At 45.6% G+C, this 27524-nt stretch overlaps 1 protein-coding gene across 1 annotated transcript in view; it reads right to left on the bottom strand.

The window, feature by feature from the left end:
- Positions 1 to 27524, bottom strand: part of Myo5b (myosin VB) — a 302139-nt gene that overhangs the window by 131416 nt on the left and 143199 nt on the right. The window contains exon 5 of the mRNA XM_036205228.1: positions 738 to 894. Coding sequence (XP_036061121.1) covers positions 738 to 894 — 157 coding nt within the window. The remainder of the gene's footprint in view (positions 1 to 737; positions 895 to 27524) is intronic.

Below are 27524 nucleotides of genomic sequence, written 5' to 3'. Positions count from 1 at the left end.
CAGAGAGAGAAAGACCCAGAGAAGAGAGGGAGAAAGTGGGAGAGAGAGCACGCTTGAGAGAGAGAGAGAGAGAGAGAGAGAGAGAGAGAGAGAGAGAGAGAGAGAGACTGACCCTAAACCATTACAAGCTATAGCAAGATCTAATTTTTAGAAACAACTTTGGCCTGAACTCAAGTTCTCTAAGCCCACTCAAACCAGGCTCTTATCATAATGTCCTGGTCATGACAGGACCAGACAGGGTGTGCCTTGGCTACTTTGTGCTATTACAGGAAACTGTTTCTGAAGAGCTTCAGCAGAAGTGACGTATCATACTTGGCTCTCCTTTATCACCCTTCTTCGCAAAGACAACATTTTCTGGTTTCTACCTGGTCTGCCTCATCCTCCCTGACTACTGCCTTCTAATTCAGAGTCTTTCAAAGTATCTACTGGTTCTAGTGAGATGACAGTTTTCTGACCTGTGATGGTAGCAAGAAGAGGTGGCAGCAGGCAGGCAATGGCCACTGCTACTGTGAGCACAGAGTCCAAGGACACAGAACGTGAAGACATTCCACCCAACACTGGGGCCCCGCAGGACAAGACCAGGTCAGGTTATCTTATCTTCAAATCTGAGGTTTCAGAGGTACCCTCATCTCTCCCTGACATAGGAGGTTGTAGATGCTGCCTAGGTGAGCTACTTCAAAAACTCTTCATCATCCATGCCACATACAATCCCCAGTGATTCCCTGGGAAGGTTTTACCTCCATGATGGGACTGGATGCCAGGACCTTCTCTTCAATGTTGGTATCACTGGCTGAGCCACCAACCGTGGCAAAATAGCGCATGGCATACTTGGCTGACACCGTCTTTCCTGCTCCAGACTCTCCGCTGACTATGATGGATTGGTTCTTTTCATCTCTGGAAGGGAAAGAGCTCTGGTCAGTCACTGGCTATGGAAAGGCGCTGCTGTCTACCAGGGACTCCAGTGGAGGTGAACTTCATAAGAGGCATCTCTTGGGGATAACTGTGGACAACTGTGTGAAGTCTGCCCTCCCTCATAGGCCTACATGAGCTCTGAAAATGGGAGGAAGAAAGTAGGTCTGAGCAGGGCTTTCCAATAGCAAAAGCTCACCATCACTCAAGATGGTATGGCCAGCGGCTTACCCTATAGATAGGGAGGGATGCACTGCCCATTGTCCTAACAATTTACACATGCATCCTTTCATCCAAGTTCCTCCAATAGGCCTACTCTGTGCTACTCAATTCCCTACAAGTGTTAAGAACAAGGACCTTCTCTTGCATTGAGCCTGGCATGCTGGTGGGATAGATTTGGACATTTCTATCCACACAGATGTATTACATAAAGGACATGCTACCAGCCACATCTCACAAGTAAAAGGATTTCAACACAAGGGATTAGAGACCAAATTCAAGTCAGAAAAAAAAGGATACCTCACACCATATCAACATAACCACAGTTGTTCTTTTAAAATACAAAGTAGGAAGATAGATCAGAAATGAAAGGTGCATGCTTTTATGTCATCAAAGCAGAGAGGAACAACAACATTGGAGACACAGATCAGGGCAAGAAATTGCTTATGATGGTGAACTTAGCCATTATCCCTTTAGTTCACAAAACTACAAGGAAGGCTGGCACTCCACTTCCAATTCTCCACTCTGATAGCAGTGCTTGGTACCACGTCTGTACTCAGTATCAGTGAGGGCCAGTGGACCTAAGCCCCCTTTCCTAAATGAAGGCACATTTAAAACTCAGGACTCCTAGTGCTGGGTCCTCTGGTTTCCTAGGCAGAGTGGGAACAGAATAACTGAGAAGCCTCCATGTTGGGATACCATGCCTTTCTCGTTACTGAAGCTCTCAGCATGGATGAAAAACCAGCAACTGTCTCCAGGTCAGGGACAAAGCAGAGGAACTGGGCAACGGTATGATGATGTAAAGGAACCTGTCCAACTTGAGAGGAACTAGAAAGAGAGGAGAGCCCAGCTGGAGGTCAAGTGTTTAGAAAAATCATGTGAAGGGGGTGGGTGGGTGGGGCTAAAGAGATTGGACCCATAAGGCAGTCCTCATTAGTATGGGGCACAGAGATCTTAGCTCACAATCATGGACAATCAAAAAGGGACCCAAGGGGCTCTGGAAAGCAGATGCAGAGAAGATGAAGTCAAACATACATATCTTTAAATTGGCTACCCAACCAAGTAAAGAAAAGGTAAATTCCTTCCTAGCACTTGGGGAATGAAATGTTCCACATCTTTCGGAGACTCCCCTTCCTTCTAAGCCACTGTTGCTCTCATCAATGCTCATTTCTTCTTTCCTCACTCCCATAACAACTTAACACTAAAAGGTAGCCTCCAAAGAGACCTACAATGTGGTTACTTCCCATTTTCATCCATTTATTTATTATTATGTGTGTTTGCCTGCTTTTATGTATGTAGACCATGTGTGTTCCTGGTGCCCATGGGAGCCAGAAGAGGATCCCCTGGAGTTACAGAGGGCTGAGAGTTACCATGTGGATGCTGGAACCAAAACCAGCAAGCACTCTTAGCTCTGGACACCATCTCTCCAGCCTCCATTTGTATCCTCTTTGTTTTTCTTTACATAGTAAGGACCTTAGACACGACATCAGGTGTCACCTCTGTTCTCACTACTTCTTTTTCCCAAGTCCTTAGAGAACTGATCAGAGGCCCGAGTATCCAAGATAGCTGGAGCACAGATAGCCTGGCTGTACACCTTGGTGACAATCACATGGGTCACGGCCTTTTTCTCATCTCACCCTGAGAGATCCCTGAGTATAACAAGAACCAGATTGGGCAGCCACACCCAAGACTTGGGAGTTTTGTTCAGTTTTCATCCCCAAAGAAGAGAATGAATGCAGGATGGGACTGAGTCTTGGTCCTCAGCAGAGAGCCACATGCTGTCCCATTTAACAAGGATCCCAGGGAGAAACACAGAATGAAAGAGCTCAGTTGGGGAGGGAACACATGAGCTCTCTAAGGCTTCCTGCTACAGGACAGCACACACAGGGTATTGGACAGCAAAGGGTTCTGGGTAAAATATCTTACTAGGCAAAGACAAACAAGGCACACAGCTGTGATCCTTATCCCTTTTCGCTTTCAGTGTCGAGGTGCCAATGACTTCGCACAGCATGGAGAACAGCTCAGAAAGTGCTGCTCAGGGAAGGGAATGATTCATACAAGAGGTGAGATGCTTTAGGAGTCAAGCAGCCTAGTCCAAAGATACGTGGCCAAGAAGAAAAAACAGAGGGACTAGTGTATGTGACAAGTGTCAATAAAAAAAAAAAAATAGCATCAAAGGAATGAAATAATCAAAACCCAGCAGGGTAAGGAAACAAATACATAGCCAGGATTTCATCAGAATCACAACTCTCTATCCCCAAATTGAAATATTTTTGCGTTGTTCTGGCAAGAAGGCTCAGTCAGTAGAGTGCTCCCTGCCCAAGTTGAGGACCTGAGTTTGGATCCTCAGTACCCACAGGAGAGGTTGGGTGCAGTGTACACACCTGTAATTCCAGCACTGGGGAAGTAGAGACAAGAGCACCTTGAGGCTTGCTGGCCAGCCATTCTAGCTGATGGGTGAGCTTCCAAATTACTGAGACTGTCTCAAAGGATAAGTTGGAGAGCGATTGAGGCATGTAGCTTGCACATACAATTTTTGTATCTCAGTCTTTTCAGAGGACAACTATTGGAAGTATCTGTAAGCTCCCACTTCATCTTGTGACTATCAGGGCAGGTACTGCCATGTATGCTTAAGTCAGATAAACTCACTTCTTAGACCACCTAGTCCCTTTAAATACACCTGTGAGGTATGTGCACTACACCATGTATCCACGCCCACGAAGATGGTGGGACAATGCCACCTTCAACTTTGTTCTTCCGATGTTAGCTTTCCTCCTGACTCAGAACTGGAATCCAGAATACAGACATCAAAACAGACTTGCATTTGAACCTCAGTTCTATTACTGATGGCTGTCTGACTTTGCATGCACTTGTTAACTCACCAACCACTTCAGCATCTCTTACAATTGGGATCCCTAAGGCAGAAGATGTTCTGAGTGGCTGCCTTGATTTGGTACCGGCATCTCACTCCCTTGCCAGATTAAATTTCTAAATCAATCATCTAATTACATGTTTCCCTTTTCAAGAAGTTAAAAAGCTACCCAGTACTCATCAAATCAAGTCCAGGCTCCTGAGTTCAGCATGTGAACCCCTATGATACTAAAGCCATTAAAAAGTATTGGGCAATCTAAAAGAGTATAGAGTGTGCTGAGCCCTGCTTCTGCCCCTAACGGGCTCTGCAAGCCACTTGATCATGCTACACAAGAAAATCTGTACACTGACTATCTGCTAGGAGATCATATGATAGCTTTGTGAGTTAGCCACAATAGTTTATAAAGAGCATATACTTTCCCCAGCACTGCACCCGGGGTACTCTCTCAACTGAAGTTCCTTCAGTACAGACCCTTTGGGAGTCATCCTGACTTCCTAGCCTGGGCATCTCAGAAAATGTCATTTCTCATCTCTTGAAGTCTAATGTCACTTGTGTTGCTCCACTTTTAATGTGTTGCCACCTTTCACGTGACACTGGTTGCAGTTCCCGCTGCACGACTTCCATCTGCCTCCTCTCTCTGGCATCTGTCTTCTCATTGCTAAGTCAGAAAGCTGCATCATGGGTTCCCATGACAAGTCTCTCCATGTTTGACATTCAATCATCCTACAACTAATACATTAATAGGAGCAGTGGGTAAGGAAACGATTAGTGTCCAATTCCAGTCATTTGGGGATGGGCATGAGGATACATGGATAAATATAGACTCCTACCCAACATCCTTCAAAAAATACAACCAATGTTGGCTTCAGCCATTCGGCCCACTTATATATAGAGATGATCTAGATGGTGACTTGAGTCAGTCTGCTCTTTAATAAATCTTTTTTGTTTAAGCCCAGTAAAATTCCCTTTAGAGAAGGCAAACCATGGCCAAGAATCTACTGCCTAGCTGTTATCTGGAGTCTAAGCTGTCTCTAGGATGGCATTCACTACTGCAGACAAAAAATGCCCAGAAAGGTCTGTGCCTCACACCAGAGCAGAGGGTTCTGAGATGCGCAGCTCCTGACAAAGGCCTGACACCAACATCTCCATTCTGCCTCTAGTCACAACTCACCCCAGGCCCCCTTTCTGGACACCTGGGAGATAAGAATTGCCTTAAAGACCCTCTGAGTTTTCTTTTATGTTTCCCACCACAGCACTTTAGGCTGAGACTATGACCGTCTCTGCCCACCATTCAGGTGGGTACAGAACATGACACATTGGGTTGTTGAGACATGCTCATCCTATGTCAAGGTCAGCCAAGGAACAGTTGGGGAGTTTGTTTTCAATCACCCGCAGAAGGGTTGTTTCGTTTGGGCTTTATACAGAGTAATTTGTCACCCATGGTCTCCCTGTCAGCAACATGTGTAGGAGCCAAAGAGAAATCCTGCTTGAGTCATCTCTGAGCTCAGAGACCTGAGGTCTGACTCACAAGCAGCCGACCTGGCTGTGACTTGGGGCCAGATGTGCCACCCACACTTACGTGGCACCTTTGACATCTCCTGTCCTCCCACCCAATGCTCTGCCAGCCATGTCAGTCAACATGTGTGGCACCACTCTAAGCATTCCCAGGCACTGGCCTTAAATCCTCAGCACCCCTGATACCAAGACCTAGGGAGCCTAACCAGAAAGAGAAAGCCAGGCCAATCCTGACACCCACAGGTATTATGTTTACCTCAGTCAAGCTCCCTGGACCCTAAATCTTGGGCACTACCCTGAGTCAACAGTACCTGTCCTTCTGTGGTGTAGATACAGTCAATGGAGAAAACTGAACCTAGGCCTTGAGCCCAGTGCAGTGTGGCTCTTTCTTAGACACCAAAGAGTGCTACTTGAAGGCTTAACAGCACGGAGCAGGTGCAGCCTCATTGGTTTTCGTAAAGTCAAGTGAGCAGGACATGGTTAAGTGTGGTGATTGCCCTGCAGGCTTCACAGCAGGCAGAGAAAAACCATCCATGAAGAGATAAGACTGAAACTCGGCTCAGCCAGATTTCACTGTAACTGGGGCCGGACCAGGACTTCTAGAGTCTGTTCCAGATAATTTTACTTTGGCTATATTTAAGTGCAGCACAAGTTTTGAAAAAAGTATTCAGGTAACAGTTAACTCAGTCCTAAGTGCACAGCAATTTAAGACATGCTTACATTGAGATTTCTTACAAAGTACCCATTCACAAGAATGGGACTCAGGGTAGTGCCCAAGGTAAAACAGAAGTCAGATGATCAATAAAATCTGAGGACTTTACCATGTCCTTCTCACATGACTTTTTGAAAACAAATGAGGCTGTACTTTCTTTTTTTCTTTTTTAATATTTACTTTATTTAGCCCAGGCTGGCCTCGAACTTGTGATCCTCCTGCCTCTGCCTCCTTCAGCAAATCCTACTGGCGTGCACCACCACAACCAATGAGGCTGTACTGTTAAGCCTTCCAGTAGCATCCTTCTGCCTCTAATAAAGAGCCACACTCTACCATTCTCTAGGCCTAGGCAGCCCAGATCCTCTGTCCACTTTTCTCCATTGACTATACCCACACCACACAAGGCTTTGTCCTTCATTCTCTCCTGCTGCAACAACCTGGTGCTTTCCTAGAACAAACTGATTGCCCACATTTCATTTCAGAGTTCTTAATTGCCTGGTACTCAATCACATCATGCCTCATAATGGCTCATGTATAGCTGCTTTTTAATTTAATTACTAGCCCATTTACATCATGCCCAAGTGTTTACAAAGCTCTTAGTCATGTATCTCACACTTAATAGTCATAAAATCAAGATATCAATCTTCATATTTTAAAGAAGAGAAATTAGAAGCTGAGCATATCCAAGAAATGTGCTCACAGTGCCTGAGCTAGAGATCCAGCATGTCAAAACCTGAGCACAGGTTTCTGTATCTGTTCAACCTTCTATGGCCTATGCTGCATCTTCTCTATGACCATTCCTTTCTAGTGTCATGAAGCAGTGTTAGCAAAGCCAGCCCTAACATGAAATGTGAGTCAGGCATCCTCAGCATTGATTGGCTCATGTCAACTCCTCTGCTCAAACACGCCATCTGCAGAGTTCCTTCCTGAGCACCCTCATCATCACGGTACTTACTCCACAATTTACTAAATAAGGTATTATTAATAATCTACCATATGTCCTTAAACGTAAGTCTCTTGACAAGTAATCTCAGATACAAGGACTTGGAAGGGCAGTGTAGCGCCTGGACTGTGCTACAAGGATAGCCTGCAGCCTAGTTGCCATATATTGTGGTAATTGCTGGGCTCAGAGCCAGAGCCCCTTAGAGTTGTGCAGCTTCCTGCCTGTAAAACCAAACTGGTTATCCCTGTCCTCTTGGGTCACTCATGGCCAGAAGAGGGCTAGCCGTGAGCAGCCTCAGACAGGCACAAACCTGAAGGTCTGACCTGGAATCTCTGTGAGGAGATGAAGAACTGGGAACGTCACCCGCTTAGGCTCCTGGCACCCAGTGTGGCTGTAAAGCAGGAAGCAGAGGCAGTCTGTTTTTGCCACAGCACAGAAAGGACTCGTCAGCTCTGACATGTTGTTAAGCCATTCTGTCGTTTCCTCCGGAGTGACAAATCATCTGCAAACCTGAGCGTCAGGATGTACTCTGTTCATTCCAGGGACAATCAATCTTCTGTGCTGTCTGCCCTCTAATGATGTTGTCAGCACCACCACTGAAACACAGAGTGTCTACTATGGCAGCAGTGGGAACCACCATACCAGAACAGGAACTGACTGGTCCACAAAGCTGCCTGAGTCAGTACCATGGACAGTGGTGCGTGCGTTGAGACTGTGGGAAAAATCCAGGGAAACTGGGAAAGGATGACTATTTTAAAATGGCAATGTTGTATCCAGTCTGTTATGATAAATTGAAACAACCCGAGATGGAATAACAAACACATATTAATATAAAGCAATAAAAACCTGTTGGACAGTGATGACGAATCTGCATACAGAGAGATTAGTAACATGCGGGAGAGGGCGAACAGGGGACAGGAAGGTTAGGTCGGAGGTCAAGTTAGGTGAAGGGAGAGAAAGACACAGAAAACTTCAGGGAGGCAGACTGAGGGGTGACCTAAGAGTCACATAGTCACAATCACTTGAACATTAGGGAACTCTGTCCCAAGATCAGGGGCAACATAAAAGACCTTACTGCTGTGAGAAGAGTCTGGTCCAGACGGATGCAAGCAAAACATCTGAGGAGCAACAAGAGATCCAGGAGCAACAAGAGATCCAGGACCGACAGAGGGAAGGGCATGGATCCAGACATCTGAAAGGATACTGTGTGGGGGCCCTGCAGACCTCAGATCCTAGAGATGAGCGTGACAACAGCCTGTTCTCAATCACCTCAGCCATTGGCCACTGGCATCCTGCATATCCACACTCTCCCCTCAGGCCCAGCCCAGAAATCAACCCAGTCCATTCAGAAAACCGACATAAATGCACACAGCAAACTGTTAATTTGTGCTTAGCCATCAGAGTCTCAAGTGTGCACTTGAGAAGATGAAAACGGACTTTTGGGTAAAGGGTAAGTACTTAGTGCAATTATCACCCAGACATCGTTTCTCACTTCGGTTTCACAGTGGTCCCAGGAGCTCTGTAAACCACACAGGTGTCACATGATACAGGCAGCAATGACAGAGTGAGTCAGTCTCCACCACATCTGAGAGAACCCCCGAGAGCTCCATCTGGTCCGCCTCCCCGACCTGTGAGCCGGGGCAGACTGAGGACCAGCCCTTGTGAATGGGAATGTTTCCATTTCTGTGCTTATAAAGTAAGAGGCTGGATTATGACCCCCCCCTCTGCCCCCCAGCCTCCTGGTAATTCTTTACTCTGTGGCTCCAGATCCAGGCTGGCATTGAGCTGTGTGGCGCACTCCATGGCTGGCCACTTGCAATTATCTGCTGCTCTCTAAAGCACACTTTGAGGCTAAAAACAAACACACACCTGTGGGGTAAGGTGATCATGAGGACCAGGGAAAACATTTGCTGTGACTTCAGGTGTCGCAGGCTTGCTGTGGTTTGTGTCACTGACTGGTGGTGATGGTGACACATACATGTGGCATCTGTAGCTATTTCGTTTGGTCCTGGAACTAGTTCACAAAGAAAGATATGCTGGAGCAAAACAATCTCTCCTTGGCTGGCCAGCCAGTTGGAATCCAGATCTAGGGTACTTAAAACACAAGCTCTTCCTTATTACCACTAGCTTTCGTTGGCCTACTAACAAAATATACGAGTCTTCACTTCCTACAGACTACTTCAGCCCCTCCCCCCCTTTTTTAATTGAGAACCTCCCTTTTTTCATGAATCTGCCACCTACAAGTTACCATTCTCAGATACCTGCTGTGATGGTTAGCTTTTATTATCAACTAAACACAACCTAGAATTACCTGAGAAGAGAGCCCCAGTGAAGAACTGTTTATATTGGGTTGGCTTGTAGATACATCAGGGAGGGATTGTCTTAAGTTAACTGATGTAGGAAGACCCAGCCCACTATGGGTGGCACCACTCCCTACCCTGGTGGTTCTGAACTACATGAAAGTAGAGAAATCAAGCCCAGTACCTGAAAGTGAACATGAATGCATTTATTGTCTCTGTTCTTAGATGTGATGTGACTACCTGAACTAAATTCCTGCCTGGACTTCCCCACAAGGATAGGTTACAACGTGAAATTGTAAGCAGAAGTAATCCCCCGTCCCCGTAAGTGTATCAGGATATTTTATCACAGCAACAGATATAAAACCAACCCACCTTCCCAACCCAGAGCTGTCCTGAGAGTAACACCTCTGTTGTGCCTGGGCAAGTGAATGTGAAGACTGAAAGACGCCCCAAAGGTTCTTGTTTAGAGCAGAATTCTTCAGCTCCCCAACCATTCTGCTCTCTGGACTTCTCGAGGCAGAAATGACAGGGGAACCTTGGGACTTCTCTGAGCTCCTTTCTCTTTCTTCTTGCATGAAATCAAGATGGCTGGACTGTTTGGTATTTTTTTTTTTTTTTTTTTTTTTGGAACACATCCTTTAAGCCCTACTTTTCATTCTCTCTTCTATACCACATCATGGCATAATTCGTCTTTGTCAGTTTTATCTATGCCCTTACTCCACCCCAACCCCCACTCATTGCTACTGGGGAAATACTTCCAAGGACTCATTGGAATGTGTCCAGGCCCTCACCAGCATCCCCATGATGGAGACATCTTTAGTATTCTGATGCTTTGTGATCTATTCCCAGAGATTAGTCTAGGCCAGTGGTTCTCAACCTGTGGGTCACAACCCCTTTGGGTCACATGTCAGATGTCCTACATATTAGATATTTACTTTACAATTCATAACAGTAGCAAAATTACAGTTGTGAAGTAGCAACAGAGTAATTTTCTGGTTGGGGGTCACCACAACATGAACTGTATTAAAAGGCCACAGCATTAGGAAGGCTGAGAACACTGCTCTAGACAGAGGTGTTAGGCAGGTATGAAAATTGGGAGGACACAGAAAATGGTCATGAGAAACATTAGCCCAGAGAATTCAAGGCACAGCAGGCTGGGAATGGCCTCTGACACCTACAAAGAAAAATCATTTGCTCATTAGTAGGCAAGTCTAACTTGTAGCCTCGGGACTACAAGTGCCCGTGATAGCTATGAAATGTAGCCTGACACAAAACTGTAAATTTAATTAAAATTTTGTGAGATGCCTTTTTGCAACTTAAAAACACTTCAACAACTTGGTTCTCAAGCATAAGCTTTGCAACTGACAACGGCACATCATGCAGTCCAAAGGCCAGACACACTGCTGAGATTCTCCAGTCTGGTCTACATGGCCAACACAGTGGTGCTTAGGGTGGCCTTCCATCAGACCAGCAGAGTCACAATCTGCTACAGGCTGAGACCTGGAGATGAACTTTTAAATTCCACAAGAGACTCCTGTGTTCTGCCACAACACTGGTTCTGCTGGCTTAGGAACTACTTACTGCTTGCCCAGTGCTTCTCAACCTTCCTGATGCTATGACCCTTTAATACAGTTCCTCACGTTGTGGTGACCCCCAACCATAAAATTATTTTCATTGCTACTTCATAACTGCAGTTCTGCTACTGTTATGAATCATGATGTAAATATCTGATATGCAGATGGTCTTAGATGACCCCTCTAGAAGGGTCATTTGAGGGGTCCTGATCTACAGGTCGAGAACCACTGTGCTAGAGCTCTGTTGAATCAGCTGCTGCGTGAATATGCTCAGGCAAGTGTAACAATTCAGACGTCTTGTAACTTCCTTATGGTCTGTTACCCTGGATACAGTGTAACACAGCTTTAAAAACTGGCTGGAAGGGACTAAACAGTCCTTACTGGAGAATGCACTAACTGCTCCTCCCAGGTCAGAGGACAGGCACCATTACTTTTCATTCTATGCTCCAGCAAAAGGCTTAGAACTCACCTAGAAAATCAAGCAGTTTCCTCATTAGCTGGATTTATATTCTTGAATTTCTCAGTTGGGAAAGCAGTACAGTCGGACACTTTTGAAGTCAGAGAAATCAAATGCAACCAGGTCTGGTGGCATAACCTGTCACCCCAGCCAGATGTTAACTAGGCCTGGTTATTTTAGGGGGGCTATGGGATGAGCTGGAGAGAATCAATGTTCATGGGTCCCTCCATCCCCCCTCATGCAGCTGCTGCAAGGCTCTCACATTTATTTCAAGGTTACGTTTTCCTGTCTCCAGTCCCCTAAAAGCAAAAGACTCCAGACTCATGGACCAGAAACTGTTTCTTCAACCACTGAAATCACTGAGACACGGAGGACTGGTGGGGGTGGAAGACAGGTGCTTAGCACAATGTGGTGTCAGGAGCCAAAAAGGCCTGTTCAAGATACAAGACAATGGTTAAATGGTACAGAGCACAAAGACCCACTGTGAATAAACTACTCCCGCATGTCTAATGCACTGCTGGTACTCAAGTATTGCATGATGGATGAATATATACTGTGGGTGAGAAAAAGGAACCTCCAACTATTGCTTGGCTATGGAAAAGTACTACTGATTAAACCCATTCATGTTAGCTATTTGATTTCTGTGACTAAATTATGTAGCACAACGATTATGAATAGCATTAAACCCAATACATGAATGCTAGTATAGGCTTCATTCAACTTCAAAGATACATGTTCCATCTTCTGAGTTACCTCTAGAATTTTATAAATGCAATAGAGTTCTCTCTCCAGGAACAGATGCACACACCTGCAACATAGAGAAGCCTTGGGACTTTCACCTAAATCACAGCATTCCAGCCCACCACCCTCCAAAACTGAATATTCTAGAGGCAGATAAAAGAAAGGTCTCAATTAAGCAAACCGCTCTAAGAAAACAATGAGGAGAAGAGAACAGGGAGGGCTCATGCTGAACAAGTACTTGAACCTCATTTCTCAGTGACTTACTGGGTCAGAGTGTGCTTAAGAGTTGGGAACGAAGGTTCCAATAGATACTGTAGATGCGATGTGATGGAGGACAGATAACTTTCCTCTTCTTGGAGAAAACCTAAGCTAGCAACGCTGGTGGCGCCTTTGCAAGGCTTACAGGAAGAGGTTTGAGGTCCGTCCACATGGTCTCCATGTTCTGCCAATAGACCACACAGTGAGGGCATTACACCTCTCTCCCCCCAGCAGGGGCTTGGGGTAGACTGAAGTGTCTCGGCATTCTCGGAACACAGAACTAGGGGCTGAAGGACAGCAGCGCTGACTGTTCTTACATCAAGATCCCAAGTGAGGAACCTGCGTCCTCACTGACCACAGATTATATAGCAGCTGGCGTTTTACTCCAGGAACCCCACTTCTCCGGCTTCATCCCCAGCTTCCACATAGCCCATGCCGCTCTCACTTTGAGGACTTCACCAGCAAGAGCACAGGAGCAGAGGGTGAGCATGACTGTGGCACAGGGAAGGATCTTGCCCGACCACACCGAAGGACTTCCTTGGCTGGCTCAATTTGGGTGGCGCAGTCTCGGCCTGTAGGGTGGGTCTGGGTCAGAATTCCACTGTGTTCTGTGCTGTGGAGCCTCAGCAGGGACCTGCAGATCCCATGGCTCAGACTAACATACAAGGCTGCCGATAGCAAAGTGCACAGAACTGTGGGAACCCAGGGAATGCCATGTGAGATGTGAAGGTTTGAGAGGTCCAGCGTAGAATGAAGAGATACAAAGAGCCAGGAGACGAGAAATTGACCTGACCAGGCAAGCTTAATTTACCATCTAAAAACTAGTTAGTACCAATGCACATCACAAGCGACCTGTAGTCTGTTCTGAGTAACACAGACCCACATGCTCCAACCAAACAGGACCACTGATGTTCCTTATTCAGCCTGGACTTCTTACATCTTCCTTTATATGAAAGTTCTCCCCAAATTCCCCCTTCTCTACCTCCTTCCTCTGCTCGCTTATCTATCCCCTTGAGGCTGAAGCAAAGATCATCTTTGGAAGCCCATGATGAAAATTCTCCTAAAAGTGGCTATTTCTCCCTCTAGGGGGCCACCTTCTACAGTTGCTTCTTTTCTCACTTCTAAGCAAAAAGAGTCGAGAGGCACACCAAGTTGAGGAACCCAAACCAGACATCCTAAGTCCAGCATTCTTTCCTCTCACCATGCCAAGGTCCGTTAACTACATATGATTCTGACCTCAGGATGCATCTATGTTAAATGCCGGCTTCAGATGAAGGCATTCAAGCAGGCGCAGTCAGCCTGAAAGCTTGCTTGATAATTCCTGTCACGGCACAGCTCAAAGCAGGCATACACCCACATCAGAGCTATTCATCAATAGTGCTCGCTTAGTCACTGGTCTCGTTGGTACAATGTCCCAAGTCTGTGGATCCTATAACACAAATGAATTCTATCCACAAAGTCTCTGAAGTCACCCGAGTCCTCAAAAGGCTCACTTTAATGAGCTGGACGAGACTCAGTAAAAGGAAGCAATCAATCATTTCTTAGGCAAGCAGGAAAACTTGCCGGATCCCAGACACCCATCTAACAAAATTAAAATTGAGGTTGTCTTTTCTCACCCACACAAGATCTGGTTAGCATCCGGTGGGTCTCATCTGAAAAACGCTGTCTAGAAGAGCCAACTGCATCTCTCCACTCTTCACAAAGCCCTCCCCACCCACAGCTATCTGAGGTCTGAAGGCAATGAAGACGGGGAACACCACACAGTCAATGGCTGAACTAGCAGCCTCTGGGTAAAACCAGATAGCCTCATTCAGAGAAAACAAAATCTGCCTATTACCTGCTGAGAGGGTGAGTAATCAGTATCTTGCCTGTAGCCAACAGTATCTCTATTGATGAGCCTCTTTATACAGCACATACACATGCCTCTGTGCATACATGCCCTGTGCGCGCGCGCAAACACACACACACACACACACACACACACACACACACACACACACACACACACACACACGCAAGCACATACACAGCCAGGAGTGAGCAAGAAAATAGAGTTGGGTAACACAATGCAAAACATACCATAATCAATATTTATTCTACCACATTTAAAGACTTAATTTGCCCTCAGCTAACATTCCTTCACTCTCTTTACAGAACAAAGCTTTAGTAATCTTGTTGTCAAGATCCTTGTTGCTACTGCCCCCTCCACTGCCAAACCCAGAAGAGTATGTGGTGAGGACACTTCCCATAGGTTCAAAGTCCAGTTGCCCTTGAACGAGACAGATGGTTCCTCTGGGTCAGGCATCTAAATGACAGTGGGTTCCTCCAGTCCATTTCTTAAATGCTTTGTGGAAAAAAGCAGTAAGACCATGCCACATGTAGCACACAGCACAAAGAAGGGCCAGCAGCTTCAGCTCATAGACGAGAGGTGAGCTTGCAAAAAGGACAGGGATTTATAAACATCTGCTAAAGAATGCACCAAAATTAGAGGGCAAAGTCTGGTGAGTCCACAAAAATGCCCCATCTATCAGTGACAGTAATGAGGCTATTATGGCCTTCCTTCAGAGCATTTGGAGGGACATTTCCAATTTGGATAAAGTAAATCACTTCAAGCCTCAGTTTCCTCACTCAAAAAGCCAGGTACTAAAGACATCCCAACTCCATAATTAGGGGGTGGCACACTGGATGGTGGGATGGCCTAGGATTTGTAGATATCCACCTTTCAACAGCAGCCCAGATACTCTCAAACCAGTGGTTCTCAACCCCATCAGGATCGAATGACCCTTTCGTAGGGGTCGCCTAAGACCATCGGAAAACACAGATATTTACATTATGATTCATAACAATAGCAAAATTACAGTTACGAAGTAATGATGAAATACTTTTATGGTTGGGGGTCACCGCAACCTGAGGAACTGTATTAAGGAGGGGATGAACCATGATCTTCAAGTATCCTCAGAGCATCTTCTTGGATAGCCACAGGTGTGGGCTGTCTGTGTTCATCAAACCCCATATGAGTAAAACAGCCTTTATAAGTTGTTCTTCTCGGAGCAGCTTACTGGGAGCCCTTCCCCCCACAAAGACCCAGGTAACTGTTGTAGAGGAAACTGAATTAACCATCCTTATACCATAAAATGATGTAAGTGATGGCACTGCCGATGAATGGCACCTGAACCCTGAGAGGATGATGTAGTTGATGACATTCTGGGCATCTGGACACCTGAAGTCATGAGGAGGAGGAGGAAGTGAGGATGAAGTTCTACCTCTTCTGTGTTGACTGGATATGCTGTCAGGAATACATAGTTGTTGACTTTTGTTTCATGGTCTTTGGCTCTGTGAAGTGGGAAGTATGTTTGGTTTGTCTAAACACTAATAAACATATTCTCAAGGGTGTGTGTGTGCAAGGGCTCAGCTGCTCCAACCATTTGGGAATTCTTTACTATCTATTTGTGCAGAGGGACATCCTGGACTCTGCAGCTACAGCCAAACAAAGCACAGCATTTGTATTCCAATACAGGGACCATCAAAGGTCTGATGCTTCAGAAAATGGGGCACCCAAGAGACCAGGACTGTGGATAAAGGTTTCCTGAATCGAGAGTCATTAACTGTCCAAATGTTGACTGCCTGAAGGCAGATCTCAATGGAGTTACAAGTTGACATAGAAGGAAGAGAAACACAGAGGCACGCGTGTGATGTGCATGGGGACAGACTTGGAGCATTTGGCTCCTTCCTAGAAAGGTTTGGCAAAGAAAAAATGCAAATATTTATCTACCCTGTGCTCTGAGTCACAGAAAGAACTCCTGTAAAATGGTAAACTTCCCTCTTTTTTGTCAAAATTGAACAATAGCTTCCCATTAGTAGAGTGGTTATTTTAATGCAAGTAACTGACTACTCCTTTGGAAGGGAAATTTGAGGTCTTGGAAATTCATGCTTTGGGGGACTCAGTAAGAGAATATGATTTTTTAAATCTTCAAATATCTCAGGTTTGTTTTGATTTTTAAAGCCATTTTAGGTGTTCTTTTTAATAACTCCAACCCCTGAAATCTATTTGCAGTAACAGTCATTTGTAAAACTGAAAACTAGTTTTAATGTCTTTCAGTCATCCTTCAGCATCACTTATCAAGATCCTGAAGTTTCAAATGACAAGAAAGTCTACTGAAGCAGAGTAAGGAAAACTGGGCAGTGCAGTGGTCACAGCCGCCTCCCCCAAGGACACAGGAGAGGAACCTATGGTGATATTATGTTTCCCAAAATATTGTACACCCTTATAAACTTATCTGGGGTCAGAGAACAGAACAGCCATTAGATATAGAGGCCAGAAAATGATGGCACACACGCCTTTAATCCTATCACTTGGGAGGCAGAAATCCATCCAGATCTCTTTGAGTTTAAAGCCACACTGGAAACAGCCAGGCATGGTGACTCACGCCTTTAATCCCAGCAAGTGATGGCAGAATGCAGAAAGGTATATAAGGTGTGAGGAGCAGAAACTAGAGCTGGTTAAGCTTTTAGGCTTTTAGCAGCAGTTCAGCTGAGACCCATTTAGATGAGAACACAGGGGCTTCCAGTCTGAAGAAACAGGATCAGCTGAGGAATTGGCAAAGTGAAGTGGTTGTACTTGTTCTCTGATCTTCCAGCATGCACCCCAATACCTGGCTTCCGGTTTGTTTTAATTAATAAGACCTTTTAAGATTCATGCTACAGAACCCTGGTACCTGTTCTCATGGACTCACCAGGCTTCCCCCTGAGGACACAGGAGAGGAACCCTGGTATCCTCTCTTATGGGCTCACCAGGCTTCCTCTTTCTTCATCCCTGAAGTGAACAAATGGCCCCTTCAGACCTCCATCAGTGCTCCTGTGCTAAGCACCGTGTTTGGCCTGGTAGGCAGCTCTCTCAGGGCCATGTTTGTCTACCCTGTGCTGCTATTAATACATCCAGAACCTATTAAAATTCTTGAGAATATGGGTTTCCTAGAAGAAATCCAAACAAATCATGAATGAGATTCCTTTACAATTTCAAATCATTCATACCTGCCTGCTCTCTGCTTCCATACAACTGATCTGAACCTCACCTACTTAGGTCTCAAATGATATCATCCAAGAGACCCCCTTCTCCTCCTCATCTTTCCAAACTGCAAATACTCTACTCACAGGGTTACTGACATTTTCTGAGCTATAATACACATGTTACATCATTTACAGAGTGGAATAACCACCAAATACCTTTTAACATTTCCATCACTCCGAAGAAACCCCATGTCTACTATTACCAGCTGCCTTGCATTGTCCATAGTCCTCACCCCTACCCTACCCCGATGAACTTACTGCATCTACAGATTTGTCTACTCAGGACATTTTATGTAAATGAAATACAGCATGTTGCCTTCTGTGACCAAGGTATTTCTTTCAGTGTGCTATTTTTCTAGGTCTGTCCATATGAAGAACATAATCATCCATGGTCTGTGTAGCCTGTATCTTGTCAATTCATTTTCAGCCGACAGACACAGGTTATTTCTACTTTAGACAATGACAACTAATGATGTTTTGTAGGTGGGTTTTGTATGGTGCATGCTTTCATTTTCCTAGGGGCCAATTGTATTGGCTAGGTTTATGTCAATTTGACACAAGTTATGGTCATCTCAGAGGGATCCTCAATTAATAAGATGCCCCCATAAGATGGGGCTATAAGCAAGCCTATGAGGCATTTTCTTAATTAGTGACTGATGGGGTAAGGCCCTGCCTATTGTGGGTGGGGACACCACTGAGATGCTAAGAAAAGCAGGCTGAGCAAGCTATGAGGAGCAAACCAGTAAGCAGCTCCCCTCCCTGGCCTCTGCATCAGCTCCTACCTCCAGGTTACTGCCTCGTTTGAGTTACTATACTGACTTTGATGATGAACAGTGATATGAAAGTATAAGCCAAATAAACCCTTTCCTTCCCAAGTTGCTCTTGGTCATAGTGTTTCATCACAACAATAGTTATCCTAACTAGGAATTTCCATAAAACACAACCCTCAGTTTGGGATCTGTCCCACTCAAAGTTCTCTTGTCCTATGGTCTAGTCTCTTGGAAGCCAGTGTTCAACTGTCTCACTGGAAACTGCTCTACAAACTAATTCCACATAATGGCTTGATGTAACGTTCATCTTGGCCAAACATTAAGTGCACGGGGCTTGAGGACGTCCTTGGCTCCTATTGAGACAACAGTCAGCAGCCCTTGGGGTGACCCTGGCCATAGGTACTCCTCCTGAACTTTAGCAGAACACTGATCAGGGTGTTTCTTACCTGGCAACTCCATAATACATTCAATACGGTAAAGCACAGTTTCTAACTGGTCTTAATAATAACAACACAGAACTAGATATTGGGGTAAACGCTGAAAGATCAGAGAGACAAATCAACAAGCCACAGCCACCTTTTACCTAGCCAACTCCTCAGCGTTAAAAGGGACAAACTCTTGTCTCCTCCCTACCTTATCACTTCCTCTCTCTGCCCAGCTGTATCACTTCATGTTTTTACTTCCCTAGTGCTGGGGTCAAAGGCATGAGCCTCCCAAGTGCTGGGATCAAAGGTATGAGATCCCAAGTGCTGGGATCAAAGGTGTGTGCCACCACTGCCTGGCCTCTATGGTTAACTAGTGGCTAGCTCTGCACTCTGATCTCCAGGCAAGCTTTATTTGTTAGAGCACAAACAAAATATCACCACAAAATGGGGTCAAGGAAATGCCCTTTCATCCCTAGTACCTGAACTTCATTAAAAACAAATAAATATTGATAACCCCACCCCAAAAACCCTCTAAAAAGCTCTGCAGCTGCCCAAGTCTTTGATTCTGTCCATCTCTCTACAGTCTCTCTGCCTCACCTGTGACAAATTTAAGGTAGTCATGGTGAGAAGCAAAGTCTACTCTCATCCCAGACCAGGTCAGGAGTGACAGGCCCCCAGGATATGGCACCAATGACTGTGTTTTCAATACCCCAACCCAAAAGACCAAGCTCATCTGTCACAGGCTCTCAGAAAACCCTGCAGGCCCAACCCTCAGTTATCCATCCCTTAAGATACAATCCCTTCATCTGGCCACTGGGCCTTCTTAGGATCCACTGTAGAGCACCAGCTTTACCAGATCACTGCAGTTCAACTGCAGACTTTCACTTCTTTAAATATGTGTGACTTATTCCCACCCAACCCAGGGATTTACAGGAGACATCAACATCTCAAGGAATGTAACATCCATCCATTATTTATCTTGCATCTCATTGTCTGCCATATGTTAAGATTATAACAGACCTTAACAGACAAGGGGGAACATCTTGGGACCTTTCCTCAACTTCTGGTCCACTCCATCAATCCTCCTACACCGGTTGCAATTCAGAAGCAATTCTGATTTTATATCACACCAAGGAGAAGAAAAAACTTCTTCCTGCTTTTATAAGTTTTTGTTTATTCATTTACATTTTAACTTGCTAAGTCCCATTAATGCTGCCCATACCTCCACAGGCATGGCGTCACCTCCCCTCTCGGTGGTCAAGCTCCTGAAGAAAAGTGACTCTGGGTCCCTCAACAGCCATCAACCATCAACAGCTCCTCAGCTCCTCCAGAGTCCTTCACCCCAAACTATTTCTTAAAGCAGATGTACAGAATAGAAGCCCCCCAAACTCCAAGGTGTTCTGTCTGACAAACAGAACACTCCTTTTATTGCAAAATCAAGCAAATAAAACACTTAAGAAACTAAGATGCTTTCTCACTAGACCAGTTTACCTTTGGCTCCTAGAAACACCATTTCACATTAAATTTTAAATTAACTGCCCCTTCCTTCCCATAGCAACAGAAGAAGCCCATCTTTTCCCTGAGGGGCACTTCAGCCTTCGAGCTCTTGCCCACTCCATCACCCTGTTCATGACCTGCTTCCACCCCTCGGCCTAAGCTCTCCCTCCTGCTTGCTCATTCCCGTCAGCATTTTCAGTGACTGAAATTATTTACCTTAAAACAGACAGTGAAGGATGGATTTGGGAGTAGAGACAGACAGAGAAGACCAAGGCCTGCTCAGGGAATGCGGCAGTGACCCAGGGGAAGGCAGACAAGAGGCCTGAGTTATATTTCAGAGGTGTGACATAAATGGCATTTTCCATCTTAGAGAAGATGCATGTTTTAATAGCTTTTGACTCAGAGCTGACAGCCAAGGTAACACTTTAAGTGGAGTGACAGGCCAGGGAGATGGATATTTCTCATCAGGAGAATCTCTGAGCAGTCAGCTCACCAATATGACACAGTTACATGTCTATGCGGACTGTTCCAAAAGCTGATCATTCCATGTGGACACTGATGAACATCCAGTCACTCAAGCCTACAGACAGGTACTGAGTGCAGACAGAGGAGAACAGAGGCTGTTTCCAGCTACACCTCACCACTGACCCTGCACTCCCAGGTCACATCTGGGGACATCTAGGTATATGCCGAGGGGGAAGTGTCCCCTGCATTGTGACATCCTTGGAGCAGCCTTCAGTAGCAAGGAGGCTGCAACACACTCAGTCTCCCCACAGACTGGAGGATGTGCTGCAATTGTGAAAACTTCCTCCTGGGCATTGCTACTTAGTCAGGATGCTCGTGGCACACTTTGGAGGTAAGCCACAGAGACACGGAAGTAGTGGAGGGATAGAGCCTGATTCTAGGAAGCAGGAGTCAGATTCCAGTCCCAGTCCTGCTCATGACTTGGTAACTGACCCAGACCCTTCACCTCAGGCCCTCAGCACCCCACAAGGCACTCTTATGCATCCTGGAGTTACAGAAAATAGCTACAAGGTAAGGGGGAAGTAAGAGGTCAAAAATCAAAAAGCAGAGCTAATGTGAGAGTTACAGAGAAAGCTAACAATCACACTGTGTGCTGCATACTGCCTGATGGGAGGCAACCCTTAGACACACAAACCCTATCCCACACACTACAGCGTGCTCAGCTATCCTGACCCATGCCCATGCAGTGCTGTGGTGCATGCTCCTGCCCACTCTGGGTCAAGCAGAAAAAAAATTAATAAAACTATGTTCCAAGCTGCTCCTGAGGCCAAGGATCCACTCTCTACGTTGGAAATTTCCATGTGGGTTCCTCCTCCTGTATCAGAGATTTAAATATTAATTGTCCTCAGGGTTAGATTTGAGTGGTAACTTCCTCATTCCCACACACTCTCCCTAGTGGACATTATCATTTCCCAAGGTTGGGTACCATCCCTAGGCCAAGAGCTCCCTGAATTGCACTGTACTTTCAGCCATGAGCCACCTCTCCTTGAGTGACAGGAGTAGCCTAGAATAGAAGAGGACCCAAATAAATCCCTTCTTTTCTTTCCTCAAGTCTCTCTTCCTCCTCCTTCCTATTTCCCTGGTCTCAGCAAACAGAATTCCCATCTACCAGTTTCCCAAGTCAGGAACCTGGGCCTGGGGTTAGGGCTTCCAGGTCCATAGCTTCTCAGCCAGCTACCAGCCATGTGCCTTAGGAGAGATGGGTAATTTCTCCATGGTTCTACTGCCAATCCTATAAAACTGAGTCTGTGTCCTAATGTTGATTAAATAACACTCATACATCACTTAGGATAGCAAGGGCATTCCCTCTCGTTATCATGCATATCAACAATGCAGGGAAATATTTTTGAAGTATATTAATATGCTCTTCTCTCCCATATTTCTTTTATATGACATTCTTCCTTTTCAACTCATGGCATTAATCTGTTTCAGAAGATTAGGTTTTCTATAGTAGGCAGACAAAGATGAATGAGTTGTGCCACAAGGTTCAGCCTTTGATGACCAAAATAAAACATTTTGGTCCCTAGCATGAATGCCTTGACATCCTGCCAGCTGCTGTGGAGACGGGATGTTTCAATGTCTATTAGTTTCTACGTAGCTACTGTGAGTCAAGTTGGCAGATTCAATAAGCATCATGGGCAGGGAAGAGTTCAGAATATGGCATGACATGGCTCCCATTGGCTGAGGAGAGCCAGAAGAAAAGGGGGCAGAAACAAAGGACAATCATCCCCTGGTTAGAGCCTTTACCCCCACTTCACAGATTTAGAATAGGCTTAGGGGAACCCCATGGGACAGACTTAAAAAGGTAAACCTCTAAGGGTGGGCTGGATTTGGCTTTGATGCCCACTGGTTTGTGTGTGACACTGGGCAGAGGCCATGGAAGACAGTGCATAATGAACCCATGAGATGGGCTGGAAGACATCAAGGGTAGAAATGTTCTCTGTCAAAATTAAACAGGGTTTTCTCTCTCCAGAGCAAGCCATTGCTCTAGGTCTATGACTCAGCTAAGTGAGCACCCTGCTCTGCCCTATAATAACACACTTTGGCAACTGCCCACACCAGGATAGTAAAGATCGCTGTTATTAGTTCTAAGCGCATTGCCTCACCAGATCAGCTCTACAGCTGGAAAGAGTGCGAGAACACAACACCTGGTTATAGCGAGGGCACGACTACTTAGCTATGCTGCAGAACAGTCTACAACCATAATGGGCCCACAGCATGCTCTACAGCAGCGCTTTACCAACCAACATCACAGAGCGACCAAAGTCTGGAGACACAAGTGTATTTGGGTTGGCTTATGAGCGACCATTGCAACTACCTCGTAACATTGTTGCTACCTAGTAACACCACTCCAGATCCCAAGAGAACAGAACAGAGTCACAATCCTCCACTCTAGACGACTACAGCAGAAATTCTAGCTCAAGTATGGAGGAAGCAACCGTATAGGATAGTTAGAAAAAGCTGGACTATATACCCAATAAAGTCTGTCAGAATGGTGAGCTATCACGTGACAGATGGTAGTCAGAGCAGGAAGAGTTCAGTCTGGTGAAGGAAGACAAGACTAAATGATCATCGCCAGCTGCTTCAGAAAGAGGCAGATGCTAGGGTAGGAGTAAGTAATGGGGAGGCAAATGCCTGTCCACCTCAGAGTGCTTCCAAAGAATGGAGCAGCAGAGTCCAGAGGGAGCTGCAAGTTTCCACTGGACTGAGTATCACACATGAAAGAGGAAAATGCTGAAGAAGAAACCTTTTGTCCCAGATGGGGTGACCTCAAAAGTCTTTCCCTGTCAGGAAGAGACACACTCCTCACACTCAGTGCACCACACCAACACACACACACACACACACACACACACACACACACACACACACACCAAGATGAAATATGAGAGCATCTATAAATGTAAGAAAGTAAAATGAACTATACTGTGGAAATGACAACCCCACACAAACGCAAAGAAAAATCTCTGCCAAGGATTGCTGAGCTAGATTCGTCCGTGTCAGGTAATTATGATGGATCAATATGGGCAATGACAAATGGAAAGCTGCTGTGGGAGCTCAGTGGCCCAGTGAGGAAGCAGAACAAACCAGAGTGAGCATTGATCCTGAATACCCCAACTGGATAGCACTCCCCTGGTCCTGACCCACTTCAGCTAAATGCAATGAGAGAGCTGAGTAGTTCCCATCTACATCAGCAGACCCTCAGCAGTCTACCAGGAACACTAGCTATTCTTAGCTAGTAAAGGCCAGTAATCAGAAAGGTTACTAAGTACTCAGCAGCAAAGATGGAGGAGGAAATCTGAGTTCAAGACATAATCTAAAAGAAACCCCATAGTTATAAGTATTCTTTGTGTCTGCTTTTGTAAGGAAGATTAATTTCCTTTTTATCCAAAAAAAAAAAAAAAAAAAAGGACACCTTTCTTAGAATAAATCATTTATCATGAAGCATTTTATTCTTTGGTTCTGGGGATGGAGAGGACAAGAGAAAATTTGTCATCTTGGAGCTGCAGGTGCTGCTCTGTGGGTTTCCAGCATCATTGATCTCTAACACAGGTGGGAGCCAGACAGACATAAATGGCACTTGTTCTTTAAGCTTGTCCTCTGAGGTTCTGGAGGACACACACATGGACTGTCCCATGGCCACACTGAGCCACCTTTCGGGCTTCAAACCCCATTACTCATTCATAGAGGACTCCCACTTCCCCAGTCCGGGTTACCTGGCCTGAGCAGGCAATTTCAGCACACTTCTCAACCCGCCACAGACAGCATCTGCAGATGTTGGTAAACACCCCCACGCAGCCTTGGCTGAGTTGCCAATTGTGGAGTAAGGCCTGGGTTTTGGTAGTTTCAAGTCTTCCCAGGGGATTCTCTGGTACAGCTAGGGTTGAGAACAACTTCAAGAGGTGGGGCAGCTGTAGAGCTGGAGGATCTACCATCTGACTGGTTGTCACCATCTGAGACCTCTTTCTTTGATCAAAACATGCCTTTAGATCATTACTTCCCAGTGAGGTGTCAGAAGCAACCCAGCAGAGTGTTGGGCCAGGGGTCAATCAAAACCCATGACAAGGACTCCCTGAACACTAGCTCTGAGTTCCCTGAACCTAATTCATCCTACAAGTTCCCTAAACACTAGCCCAAGGGCTTGCATCTTTTCAAAATCACTAATAGAGCTTCTCTAAAAACTCAGGAGACTCCATTCTACCTGCAAGATTCTGACTGAGTGCTGTGAAGGGCCCTGCAGTGATCTCAGTGTAGAACTGTTAAGAATGCTTCATCTGCCCTCAGCAAGCCAAGCCCAGTCATGTGCTGGGGGCATACTTCTATCAACATGGAAGAAAGACTTCTCCAGAGCCTCTGCTTACCTCAAGCCCAAGGCTGTCACCTCTTGTTAACACCCTAATACCACTGAAGAGCTATGCAACAGATGAGTGCTCCTTGACCTTAAAGGAGACACGGATAGGGCAATGGCGAGGTGTTCTCAATCACAGCCCGTTTGCAGGGAAGCATTGCATAGAGTCAAACACCTTTGTCCTCACATCTAGGAAGCACTAATAGATGGCTAAGGGATAGTTTTCTATTTGGAACATGAACACAAGGATGCTATACATGTGGCTTTAGCCAGTAAACTGTAGTCACCGCTTGCTTTACAGCAAGTACCTATCAAAAAGAAACACTGTGAGCATGTCCACCCCTAAATACAGTATTTTCTATGTCACATATTATCACACATTTATAAATACACAAATGATATTTCAATATTTAAAAGGACATGGAAGAAAAATTTTAATGTGTTTCCCACACATCACAATACGAATCATCCTTGAAAAAAAAAAAATCTGCCATACTTAAGCAGTTTGAAGACCACTGCCCTTTGTGAAAAGCCGTCCTCTAGCCTCGAGCGTGGACACGCTTCGATCTCCACCACAGGTCTCAGGTGACAGCTCTCTCAAGCTACTCATTACAAGATAACTGGATAATCATGTAGCTCCTGCAGCATAAGAGATGGCTGCTCTATCATACAGATCTGCTCACCCAGTGGTGATGATTGGGTGGGTGGTGTTGCCCCAGACTCTGCCACAGGGGTGCCTAGGCACTCAGAGTTCAGTTTCTCAGATCATAAAACTGGAAGTTGTCTTTTCATGCATGGCAACAAACACGTTGAGGCATAGTACCATGCTCCCCTGGACAGATTAAAATCAGAATTGTAGAGCCAGCTGTAGTGGTGTATACCCGTAATATCAGCACCGAGGCGGACTGTAGCAAAGTTAAGGCTAGCCTCAGCGACATAGAGGACAGCCTGGGTTACAAAGAAAAAAGACTATCTACACAAATGACTGTAGAAGTTACTGTGGTTTCCACACAGGAGCTTATGAGAAAGTCGGCAAGAACTTCACAGGGCACACAGACCTGGCCAGCCATTGGTGGCTCTTCATTTATCAGACTCAAAGAAACATCAGCTTTGAGGCTACCCACCAAGGGGTCCTAAGGAAGTACAGCAATTTACTCTGAATAGAAACATTCCATCCTGGAAAGAAGCTGCTTACAACTCAAGAACTAAGAAAACTCACAAGTCTCTTGAAGTTCCTGAAACTTACAAGATTCTCAAGGGCCCATCCCTAAGGTTATATAAGAAGTAATAATTGCTGAGGAGAGGAAATTCTCAGAACTGTGAGATTTTCAGGCAGCTCCAGGGACCCATCTTTTGTGAGTTGTCACTCACGCTGTGGTGGGCGTTTTGAAGCTGCAGTTGCCTTTGAGTCATCCATGTTCCTGTAAGCAACCTCTCACCCATATTCCTACAAGTGTCCCCAATAAACTCGCTGTTCACTAAGCTGGGCTTGGGTAGAATTATTTCTTTGATCTGCTGTTGGTGCCTTATCTGGGGTGAATAGACGGTGGTGCACATCTCCCGAGGAAAAGTCACGTCATACCTACCCAATGTTGAAGTCTCCTCCCAGGACGTCCTCCTTTAAGACACTGTGCTAGCATGGCAAATGTCACATACTGCTATCAGTGTCACCACTCCCACCACGCCTCGTATTCAATGAATTCCCTGAGCCAGAAGTCACACTACACACTTGTACTTATCAACCTGATTAGTCATACATCTCATAAGCCACACATCACATGGCTATAAACATGCTCCGGGACTACAGAGAGGTGAACGTGCAGAGCGTGGTCATCACCCCGCCATACCGGACCCTTTGCCACACTCACATGCACCGCCCTGGGCTGAGAAACCAGGTATTATCCCTGTCCTTGGGACTCTCAATTTGGCCACCTCGCTTCATCCATCTTCCTTTGCTACTGCACTCAGGCATGTCAGCACACACGGTTCGCAGCTGCTCTGCCTTCTGGGATACAAAGGTGGAAATATGTAGTTGGGAAAGAAAGAGAGTGGTTACCATGGCGTGAAAGGCATTACTGTAATATAAATAGAAATGCCATCCCATCCTGTAAGACTTCAGATTCCATCAGCTGTGTTCACCGAAAACCATTTCTGACACCTTGAAAAATGAAATCTTGCTTACATGTCACCACCACTATTAATTTCAGAGAAGCCCAGGGGGTGACAAGCTCAACTTTGACACAGAAAGAGGCTATATAATGAAACAGCATGGAATATACTCCGGCTCATCCTCAAGAGCTCATCTGTGTGGAGCATGGCCCAGCACTGGGCTCAGTCACTCCACACAGTTGAACCCTCCTGTGTCTTACAGGAGCCTGAGAACATACACACA

The sequence above is a fragment of the Onychomys torridus genome, chromosome 13 (genome assembly GCF_903995425.1).
Source record: "Onychomys torridus chromosome 13, mOncTor1.1, whole genome shotgun sequence".
Classification (NCBI taxonomy): domain Eukaryota; kingdom Metazoa; phylum Chordata; class Mammalia; order Rodentia; family Cricetidae; genus Onychomys; species Onychomys torridus.
This window is presented reverse-complemented; position numbering and strand designations above follow the sequence as displayed.